At 44.0% G+C, this 15,509-nt stretch overlaps 1 protein-coding gene across 2 annotated transcripts in view; it reads right to left on the reverse strand.

Moving 5' to 3' along the window:
- Positions 1-15,509, reverse strand: part of Hc (hemolytic complement) — an 85,178-nt gene that overhangs the window by 42,724 nt on the left and 26,945 nt on the right. For both annotated transcript variants that reach the window (XM_017315669.2, NM_010406.3), the window contains 12 exons: positions 13,619-13,709; positions 13,159-13,273; positions 11,549-11,675; positions 10,203-10,318; positions 9,904-10,089; positions 8,356-8,559; positions 6,045-6,254; positions 5,775-5,924; positions 4,282-4,414; positions 3,350-3,421; positions 1,949-2,146; positions 462-552 (listed from right to left, as the gene is read on the reverse strand). In XM_017315669.2, the coding sequence (XP_017171158.1) occupies positions 462-552; positions 1,949-2,146; positions 3,350-3,421; positions 4,282-4,414; positions 5,775-5,924; positions 6,045-6,254; positions 8,356-8,559; positions 9,904-10,089; positions 10,203-10,318; positions 11,549-11,675; positions 13,159-13,273; positions 13,619-13,709 (1,693 nt within the window). The remainder of the gene's footprint in view (positions 1-461; positions 553-1,948; positions 2,147-3,349; positions 3,422-4,281; positions 4,415-5,774; positions 5,925-6,044; positions 6,255-8,355; positions 8,560-9,903; positions 10,090-10,202; positions 10,319-11,548; positions 11,676-13,158; positions 13,274-13,618; positions 13,710-15,509) is intronic.

A 15,509-nucleotide genomic window follows, 5' to 3' on the forward strand; every position in this document is an offset into this window, starting at 1 on the left:
GAGTGGACAATGATGTGGAAAAAGGTCTTCCAATGGGAAGGGCGAGGAGAGGCACAGGGAGAGTGAGTACCGCGCTCGTCTCTAGTGTGGGGGTGGCCTGAGAACAAAGAGGTGGGGCTCCGTGTTTTGAGCATTGCTTCCAATACCTGCTACAGAGAGGCTTCTCATTAAAATTAAAACTCTAACCAAGATACCAAAATACAACTCCATTTTTGTTTTACCTGTTTGTTTTATATACAGATACCTTTATAGAGTGGTACCCTTCTTTACTAATAATTAATGCCGCCCTGTTCTCAATTCTCCAACAAAAGTACACTAAGCAAAATTAAAACACAAAACAAAATTTAACCAGATAGTGGCGTTATCTTAACTATAGGGGAAATAGTAATGTCCAGATTTTTGGCAATAATGCAGATTTTTTGGTAACTTTCCCCACTTTTCCACAGGAACATCAAAGGTACCTTTTGGGAACGCGATGAATTTCCCATAGCCAGCTCTCTGGAAAGTAGCTTCGGATATCTGCCTTCATCACTGGTAACAGGGTCTTAATGTCTGTAGAAATATATTTAGTTATAGAAACCAATATTAGTTCTGCTTTCAGGTGAATTTTTATGTAAAACCATTCATCTATGACCTACCTGTCTCCAAAAGGGGTCAGGAAGGCATTGCTTAATGGTTTTATGACTGAGTTTTTAGACCTTAGCATATTCCTATACTGACGAAAGAGCAAGGGGATAGCTGAGATTTTACACAACATCAGTGGGTCTATAAAATTATTTATAATTTTGTGATTTTGACAGTTAGATTTATATCAGAAAACATGGACGTTTTCTGTGATTTCTGGCTTGTTAATTTCTATTTCCACTAATAAGGTGGATGGAATCTCTGCTCCATCTGAGATGTACTAATAGGGACTGTGGATTTACCACTGAGTCTCAGAAACCTAAAAACCAGATTCCACTATGGGAAACAGTGACTCCCAGACATTAGCAGTATGGACCTAGATCCCTGAGCTAAGCAAGCCGGCTCTGACCTGTCCCAACTCCCGACCAGGTCAGGCAGGGAGCTACACACAGCCCTGAAGGCTGGTGGCTGCACAGATGAGACTGTGGGGAGGCCACGCTGTCTAGAATGGGGAGTAGACTCAGCAGGGAGGAAGGGCCGTCGATGGTGGGTACCATGTAGCTAAAGCCAACTGGAGGATGCTAGTTGAAAAACTGGGCAGTGAAAAAAATATGTGCTAGATTATTCATCAGAATTACACTTGGAGAAGCAGAAACTGGGAGGCAACTTAATGTACCTAGTTATGGCAAAATGATCCCTAATAGCATGTTTTTTAAATTGCAGTACCATTTATGTCTATAGAATGTATCCATTGAGATAGACAACACTTAAGATACACCGCTAAGCAAAACAGAGTAGAAAAGGGTAGATGCCATTTCGCTTTTGCTTCTTTTCCTAAAACTGATGCATAAGTGATTCTAAAAGTCACATTGTTGGCTGAAACTGAAATAAGTCCCCCAGTCACAAGTAAACTTAATGACTTGCTCATTTTAGGAGTCTTTTGCTGTATTTGGTCAGTGTAAGCACAAACTTCATTTTCAATAGGTATGATGTCACGGGTATGATGTCACATAGAATTTTAGAGTTCAAGCATGTAATACAGTTATCTAAGCAAAGGTTCCTGCTTGAGGCTCACAGGATAAACCATCACTCAAGCTTTGGGGATGAGTTGGCTTTCAAGTTACACTGGATCTGGATTCAAACTTGACTGGGCACTGTACCATTCCAATGGCCCCAAGAACAATGGAAGTATTTGGATACAGATGAGGTCTCTTTTCCACTTCTAGTTTTTAACTGAAGCATCAAAGCTACCTTTCTTAGCAGCACTAATTTACATAGAATCTCCCATATCAGATAGGATTCTGGTAGGAAAACTCATACTTACGGATCCTTCCCAGTTGGACAGGTTTATGGGGGCTTTCTTTTCGGATCTTGTTCGCAATAGTACAGCACTCGTTGAAGGCCCTGATGCAGAGAGGGCCTATGGTAACCCGGGCCACTCGCTCCTCACAGGTTTCGTAGAAGTTCACTCGGGCTCCGTCATAGCAGCATTTCTTTGGCACACTATGTTTGTACTTAGCAGCTGAAATGGTGGCAGCATATGGACCTTACCATGTGCAGCTGAGGCATCGCAGATTTAGCACTCTCAAGGGATATTTGGTCCCTGTCATCAGAGGACCCCCTCACTCAGAAGCCCCAGCTGGACGACTGACCAGCCTCTCCCTGAAACTTCTCCAAAAGCAGGGACAATTTGTCCTCAGCAGGTAGTCCGTTCCAACTCATACTGAATGGTCGAAGGGCCCCCAGTAACTAAGCTAAATACTAACCTTCAAAAGGCTTCAACCCCTTTCGAGTAAAACAAATGCAATATTCAGGAGAATTTGGCATATTTGAAGATGGCTTTTGCTATTATACTGTAACTGGATATCCTGCCTTTTCTAACATTTTTTTCTGACATGGCTTATAGACTTTCAGTAAGGGCTCCATCCTGTTTTCTCAGTGCTCTCCTAGTGACAGCATTAAGGTCAGTGAGCTCCTCCAGGTGGCCCGTCTCAGTTTGCATTCTGCACATGTTAGCATGCAAATAAATAGTAAGTAAAATTAAAATTATTACAAAAGATGGTTAGTTATCATATTACTATTTAAATAATTTTCAGTAGCTGTAGTTTCTAAAGAATAATCTAAGCCAACATTTCTCAACTTTCCTAATGCTGCAACCCTTTAATACAGTTTGTTGTGGTGACCCCCAGCCATAGTTATTTTTGTTGCTACTCCATAACTCTTAATTTTGCTATTGTTACGAATCATAACATACATATCTGTGTTATCTTTGTATAACCTGCCATGACATATCTTATGCTATCTTTACATATCTTTGCCAGAACAAAGTCAAAGAACATGAGTTTAATTATTGGGTCTGTAGAAAGGAAACACTTGTGATGAGTAGTAGTCATTACTTTCTAGTGTTTACAGGTAGGAATGCTTCCTCTTCATGCTGAGAAGGGAACTGAATGCGGGACCTGTGCATGCGGGACGAGCTCCACGCTGAGCTGTATCGCCAGCCATAATGATACAAACAGAAAAGATGGAGAGTCCCCGAGTCAAGATTACAGCCAGTGAAATACTGGCTTTGTTTGGACTAAACTTCCTGAAAGGGGTGAGCTAGACCTCCACACATCTGTTTTCACCTATTCTTCTGGAATCGGGGGCGGCTCTCCGGTGTCTCATTTCTACAGCTTTCTATGTGATCATAATGTGTTATGGTCACAAGAAACTTAACGCGTACCTTGTTCTTCTATTTTCTGCCTTAGGAGATGCAGGTTTCTCTTTGACCTGAGAATTTCTTTACAAGAGTCATCTGTTTAGAAAAAAACAGAGGCTTAGAACATGGGGCAAAGGACATAAAAATCTGAAAAAGTAAGTTTCATGAAAGTGAGTGTTTGAAACAGCCCCAGTGTGTGTGTGTGTGTGTGTGTGTGTGTGTGTGTGTATGGCTGCTTTGGATTAGGCTTTGCTGCATGGGTCTGCCCTAGCTCCTCTGCACACATGCTGTGGTTGTGTAGTTTGGGGTTTTGTGGGACTCCTAACAGCGAGAGAGGGGGCTGTCTTTGACTCTTTCGCTGCCCTTGGGATCCTTTTTCTCCTACTAGGTTACCTCATCCAACCTTGAGATGAGGGCTTGTGGCTAGACTTACTGCATATTGTTATGTAGGGGTCAGTCATTATGACCAGGAGGCCTGCTATTTTCTGAAGGAAAATGGAAGAGGAGTGGATCTGGGGGAGGGGGAGGTGGTGGGAATCTGGGAGAAGTGGAAGGAGAAGAAGCTGCAGTTGGGATGTGTGGTAGGAGAGAAGAGATAAAAAGACACAGATTAGGCTCTATGTGTCACACCTTTGAATGTGATGCCTGGTTGGTTTTATGATCTTGGTTTTGAGTATGGCTGCTTTTTTGGATCCACAGACTACAATGAACTGATATACTACGTACAAATTTAAAGGGAGCAAATTTTTTTTATTGAGTTATCTTTTTCTTTTCTAATTTTGTTACACATTTATTTGTGTGTGTGTGTGTGTGTGTGTGTGTGTGTGTGTGTGTGTGTGTGCTCGCGCGCGCACCTTAAGGAGACTTACAGAGCCATTGATAGTCTTAGGAAGTGGGATAGGAATGATGTCTGGGGGGGAGGTACGTGTCAGTAATGAAAATGTGGAGTGTCTTACCACGATAATGGGAGTCATCTGCGTTTGCGTTGGTGAGGAAGGTGAGCCCAGCTAGATGGAATACATCTGCATTGTCATGGCCACCACCTGCCCCACAGCCCAGGTCACTCTTTTCATCCAAAGCTTGAAAGACCTGTCCGAAGGGGAGAGACACTGAGCTTAAGTCGTCCAAAGGACTAAAGGAATGAGCCATCACACCATGTCACCAAATCTGTGAAACTCACGGGCATTCATACACCTAAGGCCCAAAGACCACACTCCCAACTTCGTTCCTTCCATTGTATATATTTAAAAACCTTCCTATTTAAAATCAGCCAAGAATTAAACCTTAAGCAAATAGCATTGATGAGTAGAATCTTAGGAATTATCCCAGAGCATATACTATGCAGAATCTATGATTATATATTATATATAATGTAATGCATGTATATACTATATAACATATAGTATATGTATGTATAAATTAATATGTATGTGTAATGTGTATAAATTATATGTATGTATGTATGTATAAATTAATGTGATAAAGGATGAAGGAATGAACTAACAAACAACATTAATTTTTGTTTTATGGAAAAAGTCTAGATTCTACATGGGAAAGAACTGTAAGTAGTTTATTTTGGCTTTAATTTTGACTCAGAAAAAAAAATCCTTTTTTCTCTAAGTGTTTATAACTTCATAGTTTCTTGGTTCTCTCTGCCTCTCCTAAGGAACTCATTAATTAATTAATTAATTAATTAATTAATAGCTGACTGTCATGGAAATAGATGGGAACATATGGACTCTGGCCATTTCCAAATTCTTTTTTCTAAACACAGACTTAAGTGAGAGTTCAAACAAATGCAGTGATTTCCCCATCCCCTCTCCGGGATCTTTGCGCTACTTTTGTAACTACTGTCACCCCTGAGCCAGATCTTCCATCTTAGACCTCAGCTGAGGACGGTAGCTCTCATAGTTCCATCTGCTTATGATGTTGGTGTCTACACTTGGAAGAGCCCAAAATGGTGGATGACCCGTGCTTTAGGGACAGAAGAAACTCTTTGTTGAATGTACTGTAGAAAAGGAGGCCAGGGCCTCTATGATGGCTTGTATATGCTCAGCCCAGGGAGTGGCACTACTAAGAGGTGTGGCCTTGTTGGAGTAGGTGTGTCACTGTGCGAGTGAGCTATAAGACCCTAGTCCTAGCTGCCTGGAAGCCAGTATTCTGTTAGCAGCACTCAGATGAAGATGTAGAACTCTCAGCTCCTCCTGCACCATGCCTGCCTGGATGCTGCCATGCTCTCACCTTGATGATATTGGACTGAACCTCTGAACCTATAAGCCAGCCCCAATTAAATGTTGTCCTTATAAGAGTTGCCTTGGTCGTGGTATCTGTTCACAGCAGTACAACCCTGACTAAGGCAGCCCCCTTACTTCCTCCCCCACAACCTGCCCCAGTGGCCATACTTTGTGAAGCTACCCAACCCCATGGTCACCACGGAAATTCACTTAACTCTTTGCATGGCCCTTTTGGCGTTTCCCTGGACTTTATACACAGCTCTGTCCACTGCTGATAGTGCTACCCATGAGTCTGCTTCAGTCACCATGTCAAGGGACACAGTTTGGCCTGGAGAATACACATATTCATCTGGAGACAGATGGACCTAAGAGAGCATTTGAAAAGGGAAAGATCACTTGTATGCGACAAAAACAATCCAAGGCTGCTACTTTGGCCCACCTCCTCCAGCCACGAGAGGATTGCAGTGTGCTCTAACATGTCTCACCTGGAGCTGGTTGCCACACTTCTCCTCAATATTTATCCAGACTGCGTCAGCCACTAATTCTGCTGTTTGCTCCCCTGTGACTATGTAATAGACCAGGAGTCGTGCTGAAGGAACCATGTTCTGTGTCACTGGAATATTTATATTTTGATAAGTTGAGGAGAAAAGTTTCTCTCTTGTGCCGTACTGTACAATTTTGCCTTTGGATAAAATCTGGAATTAAACAGCAGCAACAACAATCAACAAAACAGAAACGGAACCTATTCACTAGGGCACCATTTGGAGCTGGAGCAAAAATTACATTGAAAAAGGGGAAATTAGCCTATATGTTTCTACTGTGTGCTGGGTGTTTCACATTTACTAAGACTCTTTAATTCTAACAACACACCATCGAGACGGGAATATTTATCTCCACCAAAGAAACTGATGCTCTGGTAGATAAAGCTCTTGGCACAACAGAGTTCAAGTCCAGAATCCACACACAGCAGGTGCAGCAGCTGCCAGTAATCCGGTAGCACTCAGGAGGCAGGAACAGGTTCCCCAGGGGCAAGATGGGTAGCAAGATTAGCCAATCAATAAGTTCTGGATTCGGGGAGAGACACTGCCTCAATAAACAGAGGAGAGTGATCAAGGAAGGCACTGATGTCAGCTTCCGGCTTCCACATGTATAGGCAGATACATATGTACCTACATACATGCTCTCATGTACACATGAACTCACACACCAGCATGTATAACACACACATACAAAGAAAGAAGGGCAGGGCAGTGGTGGCCCATGCCTTTAATCTCAGCACTTGGGAGGCAGAGGCAGTGGATTTCCGAATTCGAGGCCAGCCTGGTCTACAGAGTGAGTTCCAGGAGAGCCAGGGCTACACAGAGAAACCCTGTCTGGAACTTTCCCCCTCCTCACCCCCCCCCCAATTAAAGAAGGACATTGAGGCTCAGGAGCTATCTATAAATGTCATGCGATTTTAGTTCAAAATCACATAATAGGAAATTAGAGAGCTATATTTTTTTTCTTTTTCTTTTTTTTCCAAACTGCAAGAGGTTTTATTATCAGCTAGTTGAGTACGAAGTGGGAGGAGAGTTGGCTACAGCTCCTTTCTGACGGGGGGGGGGGGGGGAGAGTGAGTTGCAGCCTCCTCTCCGGCGCGTCTATCTCCATGTCTTTGTAGGTCTTCCTACAATTATCATATCTCTGGCTTCCAGGGAGAAATGCTCTAAGTCGGGGTCTCACAACTCTAGCTCCTGGGGAGGGGGCAACATCATTTTCTGGTCTCCATGAACAGGATACACAGACCTGTCCTCCTCCAGTGTTTGATTCTTCTGCCCACCATCTTCCAGAACAATTGAATTCTGTCCTGACTGGGTCACCCAGTATTCTGGTCCTTCCCACAGCTGGGCCTGGAGTCCTGGCTCTAGGGCAGGGGCTGGGCCTGGAGTCCTCGAGAGCTATATTTCAAACTAAACCTTTTTGAAATCTCAAGCTTACTCCACTAAATTGTTAACTTAAAAAAAAAAATCCAACAGATGAGTAAGTAACTCATAGTAGATAATCCTTATCTGGGGATTAGGTTTTAAAGTCCTGCATTAGATTCTAAATGGGGAGTTTAGAGCTAAAAAGAAATACCATGAAACCAAAACGTCTTCAAAGCTCCTTTGACTCATGTCTAGATAGCAGGACTGCGAACATCTTACAAGCCTGTAAACAGTTCCCCTAATTCTTTAGTAGGTTAACATTTTTTATTGTTCTTGTGTTTCACTGTCTCCTAAACAACACTGAGAGATCACTGCCCATTTGCCCAGGGACACTGGAATAATTCATTCCACCTCCTTGGCAACCTTTAGGCACATTTTGAACCCTCCCAGGTGCTTAGCTGATGCATCGCTTAGCTAGAAACAGGATGCTGTTCCATTCTTACCAGCCACTGGGTCCCCTGTTAGGTCAATGAGATACACACAACTGAGTTAGGTGTAGATATGTAACTGTTGGCTGTGAGATAGAATTCAACGACACATGAGATGGGCTGACTTAGATGGAATCATCGGATGGGAAACCAGGAGTCCCCAGTTCAAACCACAGCCTTCTCTTTCTCAACTCCGAGGAGGTGTGATCTTGTAACCTCTCAGTCCCGTCCCCCCACCCCTTGAAATCAGCATGAGATGGTGCCTGCCCTGGTAGTTTGGGAAGACCGGAGGCGATGTGCTTGGACGAGCTTGGAAATCTGGTGTGAAGTCTCAGTGCTGCTTCCGCCTCAGAAGGACAGTGTCCTGGTGGGGGAAGGGCAGGGTCTCTCATGGCTGGACTTACCAAGTAATTATAGTGAGTTATTTTGTCGATATATGGGCTCTTGGGGGTAACCATAATATTCAGGTATTCTCCCACAAGCATGGGCTTGTAGTTTTCAGTCCAAGCGATGTAAATGTAACTTTGGCTGAGAGACGAGTACGCAACTGCTTCGTACTCTTTGCTGGCTTGATTTTCTTCGGGAAGTTCTGGGTCATCAGTTCTGATCTGGAAAGGAAAATTTCAAAAGCCCATGTGGTCTGTGAGTAGTGGTTTCTGTAAAACATGTCTTTTAAATCTTTGTCTCCAGATTCCTAAATTTCACAAGGCCGGTTGCTAAAGAGAAGACACACCCTTGTCAGTCATTCCAGTGTTTGTATAGTTGGCGTGTGACATAACCCTAGAAAGTGTATGGGAAATACTGAGGGCAGGGTGGGCTCTGTGGAGGAGCCTGATGACCCGAATAGAAGGGCATTCTGAGGCAGGAATATGGGCACCTGAGATCCTGATGCACTGGAGCCGGGCGTGGTGGCTCACGCCTTTAATCCCAGCACTCTGGAGGCAGAGGCAGGTGGATTTCTGAGTTCAAGGCCGGCCTGGTCTACAAAGTGAGTTCCAGGACAGCCAGGGCTATACAGAGATGGTTCAGTGGTGGGAGAAATGACCGGGAGGCAGCCATAACTGCTCAGGACTGGAGCATAGGGGTTACGGGTGCATAGCATAGTGGCAGTCTGACCCAATTTCCACTGGAAGGTGTGACACAGGATTGTTCATAAACCCAGCGGGCAGTGATGCCTGCTTTCGGGCAGTGGGAGGGGCCCTAGCTCATGCCCCGGAGTTAGATAAGTATTGGTTCCCATGCAACTGCCTGTCACTTACTAATTCCAGATCCACTCTCTGGCTAAAAGAGGTTAGAAGCTTCCCTTTGTAGCAACAGAACAGCAAGGAGAATGGTCGCATTTCATCCCACTGATGAAATGCATCTTTTATAAGGCCCATAGCACAGAGCTCTTAATAAGGGCTCTGTGGATGCCAGTGAGTGTAAGCCTCAGCCAGTGACCCCGGTTATCCTCATAAGGGCTCTATAAGCGCCAGTGTAAGCCTGCTTCAGCCAGTGACCCTCGTGATTATTAGCTCACTGGGATTTTATTAAGCACATTTTCTGGGAGAGAAGATGAACTGTGGAAGAGAGTAGCTTATGCATCAGGAAAATGGGTGGGGCTTTCACATCTAACTCCAGAAAAGATAAAATACACGTGTTGGAAGAAGCACTTTCTCCCACTCATCGACAGTTTTGCTACTCTGACATGCCTGCATTCTGATATAACCTTTTTGGTATAAAAGGAAATAGTTAATTTCCAATCTCACCCCTGCCCCCAAATTTTGACAATACCCCCCCCCCACTACATTAGCAGATTGTCTAAGGTACTTGTTTCATTTTGGGTGCAAAATTATGGAATTATTCTCAAGACTTGAGGATAAAATCAGCCACATCTCTCTGTACAGCAGTCCAAACACATAACTAAAAGCTCACACGGTTTTAAGGAAACACAGCAAGAAGATTTAGCTCACCTCAAACTTTAGCACCGTCACATTTGATGGGAGGTTCAGCACAAACACAGCTACTCCATCAGTGTCATGAGTGATGCTCCTCTTTGTTTCCAAGTCAGATGTCTCTTGATTCACATCGACTGTTTGTGCCATCAGAGTTACTGGGACCCCTCCTACCGCCTGCTCGAGTGAATCTTTAACCTGTGCCTGTTTGCCAGAACAATTCAGATCAATCCCAGGAGAATCTCATCGTGTCTCAAATCAGATCACATCTGAGATGGCTTCTCTCCTCTCTGCCTCCTACTTACTGCCTTACCTACCTTGATGGAAAATGGAATCCCGGGCTTCACGAAAAGAGGAGTAGCGACCAAATTCAGTGTGTAGGGAGAGAGGACATATTTGACTCCAGGGATTTCTGCCTCTTCTGAAAATCCACCTACAAGGACAGCAAACTCTGAGTTAGTGTTCCCGGAAAGGTGATGGTGGTCGTTAGGACGTCTGTCTGCTCTCTGTGCTTATTCATTCCCTTGACCTGTCTCCATTCGTTGGCCAACTGAGGGAAAGTGCAGACAAGAGTCGGGAGCTTCCAAAGCGCCTGTAGAAAGACGGTCTCCGGAAGTCAGGCTGCAGCACAAGGCTGGGTGTTGGAAAGAGGACAGTGGCCTTCAGCAGCCGCTCCAGGTTCAGGTGCAGTAGAGTGTGTTCAAAGGGTCAAGGGAAGAGGCAGGGGACCTGGAGGCTGAGCCTCAACAGGTGTCCACGTTAGATCATTGGGATCTGGGGACAACTGGGGAAGAATCAGCTTGACCCAGAGAAAAGTCTTGTCTTAAGAGTGCAATAGGGCTGGTGAGATGGCTCAGTGGGTAAGAGCACCCGACTGCTCTTCCGAAGGTCCGAAGTTCAAATCCCAGCAACCACATGGTGGCTTACAACCATCCATAATGAGATCTGACTCCCTCTTCTGGAATGTCTGAAGACAGCTACAGTGTACTTACATATAATAAATAAATAAATAAATCTTAAAAAAAAAAAAGAGTGCAATAGTAGGCCTGGAGAGACGGCTTGGCGGTGAAGAGCACTGACTGCTCCTCCAGGAGCCCTGAGTTCAATTCCCAGCAACCACATGGTGGCTCACAACCATCTCTAAGGGGATCTGATGCTCTCTTCTTGTGTTTCTGAAGACAGCTATGGTGTACTCATATATTACTCTGCAGATTACAGTTAAGTAACAGCAAGGACAATATAAAGGCTCTAGCTTCCTCAACCTTCTTTCTAGCATTTCATCCCGTTTCCCCATACACTCAGACTAGACAGTTTGCTGTCCTGGAAGTCAGGGCTTCACTCCTTGCCCCTCTCTTTCTGGCTCTCTGTGGAGGGGGTCCTGCTCTGCTCCACCCCCTGCCCCACCTGCCTCCACTTTTTCTCCAAGACTGGTTGTCTTTATTACACTGCTCTTGGCTACTCTACAATCCTCTAGAAGCCTGCCTTCTTTTACAGGTTAACAGCATTGAGCTCTTTGCTTAGAGCACACACAGTATTTTTGAAACAGGTTCCCTGATACACACACACACACACACACACACACACACACACACTACACATGCACATATACAGACACACACATATATAACACACACACACACACACACACACACACAAAACTTACCTGAAGATTCTGTGACTGTTACTGCAATATAAAGGTACTTGTTGTTTAAGTCTTCTAGACTGTTGTAGGACAGCTCTTTAACTGCTGTTTCAGAATCAAAAGAGATCTGAGCAACTCCGTCAACCAACTTTTTGAAAAGAGCAAACGGAAGGAGTCAAGTTAGAGAAGACCATATCAGGAAAACGATCAGTCTGCTCTTACTAGCCTCTAGACTGAAGGCAAACTATAGGAGCCATGTGTTATTGTCACAAGTAAAGTGAATGGCAGAGTAGCAGGTGTGGGGAGGTTTTGGTCATTGCGAGGTCTTTCGGGTACAAGTTGATAATGTAGTATACAGTAAGTAAAGAGACATGAAGTTTGTTTATATCACTAATTACTAGTTATATTGTTGAATTATTAAAAGATACTATGTTCTTCTGTTTCTAATTCATTTGAAAATGGTTTGACCCGAAGGCAGGCCTTTTTATCTGATTTAGCTTGATTGACAGATGCTGGCATTGAGCCGGGACGTCGAGCTAAGCATGCACTTCATCATTGAGCTACAGTCCTTGTCTTTATTTCCTTTAAATCTCAGCGCTTAAAGTAGAACCTTGAATTTTAAAAAGCCTCTTAATTTGCATATTGAATTAATAATACCATCTTTTAAAAAACAGAAGCTAAGTACTTGATTGTACAAAATGTGCACAAAAAGACACGACCCTGTGTCATCAGTGGTGTTTAAAGAACATTAAGTAAGAGAAGACAGAACCAGGGCTTTAATCTCAGTTCTAGTAACAGAATTAAATCAGCCCTTAACCGTGGACAGGTTCCATGTTGTGTGGGATACTCTGCACTGAAGAGAGATCCCTCCCTCTAGCTGCTCAGTGCCCGAAGCACTCTCATTTTAGAACAATCATAAGTAATTCTGGGCATTGTTGAACGTCCCAGTGGGGTAAATGCCCTCCACCCCAATTGAGAGCCACTCTACCAGGAAGCAGAAAACGTGCTTTAATACGAGAGACTCACAGCCTAGGAGCACATAGAATGCCAGCTAACCATGTTCAGGTGGTCAGGGACTACTTCCCAAAGAAAAGCTTCCAGCATTGGAACATAAGAAATAAGAAGGAATTAGACACAGAGGAGACAGGAAGGATGGAGGGAGGAGCACAGACCTGGAGCCAAGGAAGGGAAGAGATGGCGCAATATTAACTGGCAAGGGAGGCTGGTGCCAAAGAAAGGGCACTTTATTTTCTGTTTTCATTTTGCATGCATGTGTGTATGCTGTGTTTGTTGTATGCACATGTATGTACGCATTTTTTTTACATGTGTGTGAACACACAGGCATGGGTTTGTGCATGGTAAGGCCCAGGGCTGACATCGAGGATCATGCTGGATGTTTCTGCCACCTTACTTATTGAGGCAGGGTCTCTTCATCAAGCCCAGAGACCACTGGTGTGCCCCATTTCTGTAGCTAGCTTGCTTCAGGGTTTGGGAGGGGGAATTTATCTGAAGGGCAATAGATGCCAACCAGAAACTTTAAGCCGCACTGTCCACAGGATGTGGGATTGCACTGGAGGGTTTGCGAGTAACTCTTGCTCATCACGTAACCAAGGTCTGAGCAAACATCTTACCTTTGCGGCTTGTGTGGCTTTGTGCATCATCTGCTTCTCCTCATCTTTTATGTCCTCTCTCAATCCAAAAAAGGCATACACTTCAGCATCAGGTACCACTTTATTATAAAAATATCTGCACAACAATATCAGAAAGTTGTTTTCCTAACACTGTTATAATAGGTGACTCAGATGAGATCTAACAGTTTTAAGTTAGACAAGGCACATGATATGCTGCCCCCCACCCCACTACTGTATTCCACCCTTAGAAGGCCATAGTAAGAAAAAGATGACTTTTAATCCCAGTTCAAGGTCAGCTTGGTCAATGTAGCCACCACTAGGCCAGCAGGGTACTACATATCTAGTAAAGAAGGTGTAAGGCTTCCTGACCATCCCCAAAGTCATGGAACACAGCTAGTCATAGATTGACCTTGAACTCCCAGAACCTAACATAGCTAGCCTGAGGAAGCCATGCCCTTACCTTGCTTTCACAGTGATTTCAAAGTTCTTAAAGTTTTTATAGCCAATGAAGGTTCTTTCTAGTTCTATTGAAACAGAGAATCGTGGCAAGACTGAAAACAGAAATAAGGACACAGTGTCACCATTTAACTAGAGTGGCCTCGAAGCACAGCAAGCTGCGAGACTTTCTCATTGGACAAGAGGTAACATCATCATCACCACTATCATCATCATCACATCTCCATCATCACCATTATCAACAACAACAACAACCATATCTCTGATAAGCTTTCCCTCTCTCCAAATCAAGAGTGAATCCAGGCTTGATGTACCCAAATCACTTCTTTATATCTTGTTTATACTAATTATAATGGACAATAAATTGTTTTCTCCAGTAGAATAGAAATTCCTTAAAAACAGAACAAGGACTTCTCTGTCTGTCTGTCTCTGTCTGTCTTTGTTTCTCTCTCTGTCTCTCACTCTGTAAGTCCTATCCTTCTTATAAGTCTTAAATATTTATTCAATGAGTTTATTAAATTGAAAATAGGAAATGAAAATGTGGGTTTATTGAGCATCTCTCATTAGTAGATCAAATCTAGCCAGTATTTAAGTGCTGTCGTAGTCTCTGTGCATGTCTATGGAGAATTGCCCTAATCGACGATTAATACAGAAGTTTACTGTGGGCGGCACCATTCCCTGGGCAGGTAGTCCTGGGCTGTGGAGAAATCTAGCAAACATGAGCTTGTAAGCAAGCCAGCAAGAAGTGTCCTTCCACACTAGGTGGTGGTGGAACACACCTTTAAACCCAGTACTCAGGAGGCAGAGGCAGGAGGATTTCTGAGTTCGAGGCCAGCCTGGTCTACAGGGTGAGTTCCGGGACAACCAGGACTACACAGAAAAAAATGCTGTCTTGAAAAACAATGCGCCAAAGTGTTCTTCCATAGCCTTTGCTTCAGGTTCTGTGTGGGTTCCTGTCCTGACTTCTCTCAGTGACTGTGAACTAGAAGTCTAGCCCCCCCCCCAAAAAAATCAACCCCCCCCCCCCGCAAGCTACTTCTGGCCATAGTACTTGTGCTAGTTAGGTTTTTTGTCTTTTATTAAAAATAGATTCTTTTTTCATACAATATATCCCAATTATAGTTTCCCCGCCCTCTACTCCTCCCAGTTCCTCCCCACTCCCCTCCCATCCAGATCCACTCCCTTTTTTCCTCCTCATTAGAAAAGAACAGGCTTCTAAGGGATAATAATAATATAAGATATAACAAGAAAAAAACAAAACCATCACATCAAAGCTGGACAAGGCAACCCAACAGAGGAAAAGAGCCCAAGAGAAAGCACAAGAATTAGAGACCCACACATTCACACACTCAGGAGTCTTGAAACATACTAAGCTGAAGGCTACAGTCTATCCATACACACAGAGGACCTGTGCAGACCTATGCAGGCCCTGCTCATGTTGACTTAGTGGGCCTTATTTTTCTGGTGTCCTCCATCCCCTCTGGTCTGACATTCTTTCTGCTTCCTCTTCTGTAGGGTTCTCTGAGCTCTGAGGGGAGGGATTAGATGGAGACATCTCCTATAGAGCTGTGTATTCCAAGCTCTCTCTCTCTCTCTCTCTCTCTCTCTCTCTCTCTCTCTCTCAGTAATTCCTGACTGTGAGTATCTATTATTTGCCCCCATCTGCTGCAGGAGGAAGTACTGGCTAGTTTTATGTCAACTCCATACCAGCTATAGTCACCTGAGAGGAGGGACACTCAGTTGAGAAAATGCCTTGTAGAGTTTTTTTTTTTTCAGTTAGTGATTGATGGGGCAGAGCCCCACCCACTGTGGATGGTGCCACCCCTGGGCTGATGGCCTTGGGTTCTATAAGAAAGCAGACTGAATTGATGTGAGAAGCAAGCCAATGAGCAGCA

This window comes from Mus musculus, chromosome 2 (assembly GCF_000001635.26).
Source record: "Mus musculus strain C57BL/6J chromosome 2, GRCm38.p6 C57BL/6J".
Lineage (NCBI taxonomy): Eukaryota > Metazoa > Chordata > Mammalia > Rodentia > Muridae > Mus > Mus musculus.